Genomic DNA, 3,106 nt, shown 5'->3' on the forward strand with positions numbered 1-3,106 from the left:
GAACATTAGAACATAATTCCAAAGCCCACATGAGCATGCAGAACACCAACTCTGAATCCTGGCTTGTATGCATAAGAACAGAATGAGAGAACCTTTATTACTTGCGTCTCTCCTTTCCCCCATCCCAATACCTTTCCAAACCTGATCAGAACCCGAAGTCACCTTTGTTGCACTTTTACTGAGTGGCTGAGTAAAATCCAGCTCTTGCATATCTTCCTGAATCTCATCCATCAATGAGAGATGCTTCTTCTGTGGTCAGCACCTCCCTGCCCCAAGCATCATCCTTGTACGGAGGGGCCACTCCAGCTGCTGAATCTGTGAGCCGCCTAGAAAAGGAATCGGGTTCACAGTGGCTAACAACAGCCCCTCGTGCAGATCGGTGCCCTTTGATGCCATCTCTTTATTTGAAGCCGTGGAAGCAGATGGCACCGTCTACAAAGGTCCAACAAAGCAGCTGATTTGAAGGCCTCTTAATAAATTCTCCTAAGCTCACCTCCTTGTTCCTCTCCCTTTCCTTGTGACATTGTGGCTCTCCGCTACCATGCATATTTCTAAAACTTGGCCTGACATCAGATAGAGAGGTGTAGATGCATAAGATTACAGGACTTCATGTGTCAACTGTCGATGCTGGTCTATCAGCAGGAGCGGCAAAGTTGGAACACGCAGTGCCCCGAGATCTGACAAACCTGGGAACAGGTGTATGTCACATTTAAGGCCTATCTGTCTTAAAGGATTATTCTCCACTGCCTTTTACAAAAGAATAAGCGAGTAATTACATATTGTATATCAAATATGTTGGTTATTTCTTTTTTGGTGAGCTCTTAAAAGCTTGAAGTTGCATTTGTTTTGTGTTGCACTTGCTCAGTATTATCGGTTGTGTGTGTGTTGTTTAGAATTCTCGACATGTTTTTTCCTAGGCTGGAGCTATGATGTTCAAGAGCGGAGGATTCCAAAACCTAAATCCAAGTCTTATGGCGCAAACTTTTCTTGGAACAAAAGAACAAGGGTGTCCACAAAATAGGTTGGCATTGGCTGTCTCTGCGTCTGACTGTGAATAAAGTCAGCTGTGCTGTATTTATAGTCCATGTATAATACATCTCTTAATCTCCTAATAAATTTGACCTTTAAACTACTCATGCATCTTGTGGTGTCTATTTAAAATGTTTTTGAAGTCTCCAATTGAACCTGTTACAAACTTCCCTATATTTAGAGAGGAGATTTGGGGTGTTCATACCTCTAGGAAATTGCTGTACGTGGAATTCATTAAAAGGAATGCTTGAAATGAGTTGCAACGTTAAAGATCAAGCCTTGCCTTCTGGAGTAATTTTGTAGTTCAGTAAGGTGTTTATATGACCATCCTTTCTCAAAGAAAGACTGTTGATAAATATTCCTTTTGGGAGAAGGGGGTTATCACATATAATAGGTTGATCAGGCTAAAAGCCAGCAGAAGTCAATACTGCTTATTGTTTACAGCGTTCTGTAAACTATATTTTTTCCCTCAGTACCTTGCAGTTCAAATGACTATTTGTGTTATACTGCTGACTTCTCAGAAACATTCCTTGTCTAAACAAAGATTAGCACTGAAAGACTGAATTAAGTGTCATGTATTTCTACCAACCTCAGTTGCTGTCTGACTGAACAAAGGTTAAGAACATAAGAAAAAGCCCTGCTGGATCAGACCAATGGTCCATCTAGTCCACCATCCCGTCTCACACAGTGGCCAACCAGTTCCTCTGGAGGGCCAACAACAGGTAATAGAGGCCGAGGCCTTCCCCGGATGTGGCCTCCTGCCTCTGAATGCGGAGGTTCCCCTCAGTCACCGTGGCTAGTAGCCACTGATGGACCTATCCTCCATGAATCTATCTAATCCCCTTTTAAAGCAGTTTATTCTTGTCTCCAGCGCTACATTCTCTGGCAGTGAATTCCACATTTTAATATCTCTCTATGTAAAGTAGTATTTCCTTTTGTCTGTCCCATTGACCCCTGTGTCAAGCCGTACGCCATTTCCTCTGGCATTTGTTCTTGACTGGCCCTGTGCTTGGATGAGCCTGGGCGCTGTCTTTTTTGGCGGGTCTTAGTGATCAGAAACCTTGTCTTGGACTCTGAAGCTTGGGACCTTGAGGACCTCAGTCTGCCGTTGGGTAATAATCTAAAACCCTGAACCATTGTCTGTGAAAGTGCCTAGTTAAACTTTTTTAGTTTTATTATTTTATCCTCACTGTTCCCTGCTCTGCTTTGACTGTCTCTGCACAATTTTAAATGAATCACTTTTAAGTACATTCTGGTAGTGTTTGTGAATTCAAGAGGCTTCAATCTGAACCCAGTACCTCAGCCCTCATTGGCTACAGCTACCAGAGTAATCTACGGGACCGCCTCTCCCCATATGTGCCCCAGAAAGCCTTGCTGTCTGTGGACAGCCATCTGCTGGTTGTCCATGGCCCGAAAGATGCCCGTCTAGCCACAACCAGGGCCAGGGCTTTTTCGGTCCTGGCCCCAGCCTGGTGGCGTATGCTCCCGATTGAGATCAGGGCCCTGCGAGGCCTGTTACAGTTTCGCAGGGCCTGTAAGATGGAGCTGTTCTGCCAGGCCTTTGAGTGAGGCAGCGGGCATCTACTGGCTGCCCTCCCTCTTGCTTGCAGACATGAGATCATTTTGGCGTGGTGTTGGCCCATTTATCTCCTGGCTGTAGAAACTGGAAATCGGAAAATAAATAAATAAATAGTTTGTGAAACTTGCCTTGAAGGTGTCCTCCCTTACAAGGATAACTTTCCAGGAGGGCCTGAGACTTCATCCCTTGTCTCTGGCTGTCTGGATAATGGAAGGTGACTGGTAGCAGAACTGCCCTGAGGTGTGAGGACTCGCCCTTCAGCCTTTTTTGGTTGTTCACCTCACTTGGCCAGCCCCCCACTAAAGACTTCTGCCCTGGTTTGTTGGTTTGGACTTGGAGTCTTTTATTTATATATTTATTTTTCAACTTATATTCCACCCTCCCCACCAACGGGCTCAGGGCAAATCACAACAAATAGAAGAAGGGGAGGAGGAGATTGGATTTATACCCCGCCTTTCACTACCCAAAGAAGTCTTAGAGCGGTTTACAATCCCTTTC

General features: G+C 44.8%; 1 protein-coding gene across 1 annotated transcript in view; it reads left to right on the forward strand.

Moving 5' to 3' along the window:
- NDUFS4 (NADH:ubiquinone oxidoreductase subunit S4) overlaps positions 1–1,116 on the forward strand; it is a 54,983-nt gene extending 53,867 nt beyond the window's left edge. Inside the window, exon 5 of the mRNA XM_015419071.1 lies at positions 918–1,116. Coding sequence (XP_015274557.1) covers positions 918–1,021 — 104 coding nt within the window. The 3' untranslated portion in view covers positions 1,022–1,116. The remainder of the gene's footprint in view (positions 1–917) is intronic.
- The last annotated feature ends 1,990 nt before the right edge of the window (positions 1,117–3,106 follow it).

Source organism: Gekko japonicus, unplaced genomic scaffold, assembly GCF_001447785.1.
Source record: "Gekko japonicus isolate JY-2015 unplaced genomic scaffold, Gekko_japonicus_V1.1 scaffold176, whole genome shotgun sequence".
NCBI lineage: Eukaryota > Metazoa > Chordata > Lepidosauria > Squamata > Gekkonidae > Gekko > Gekko japonicus.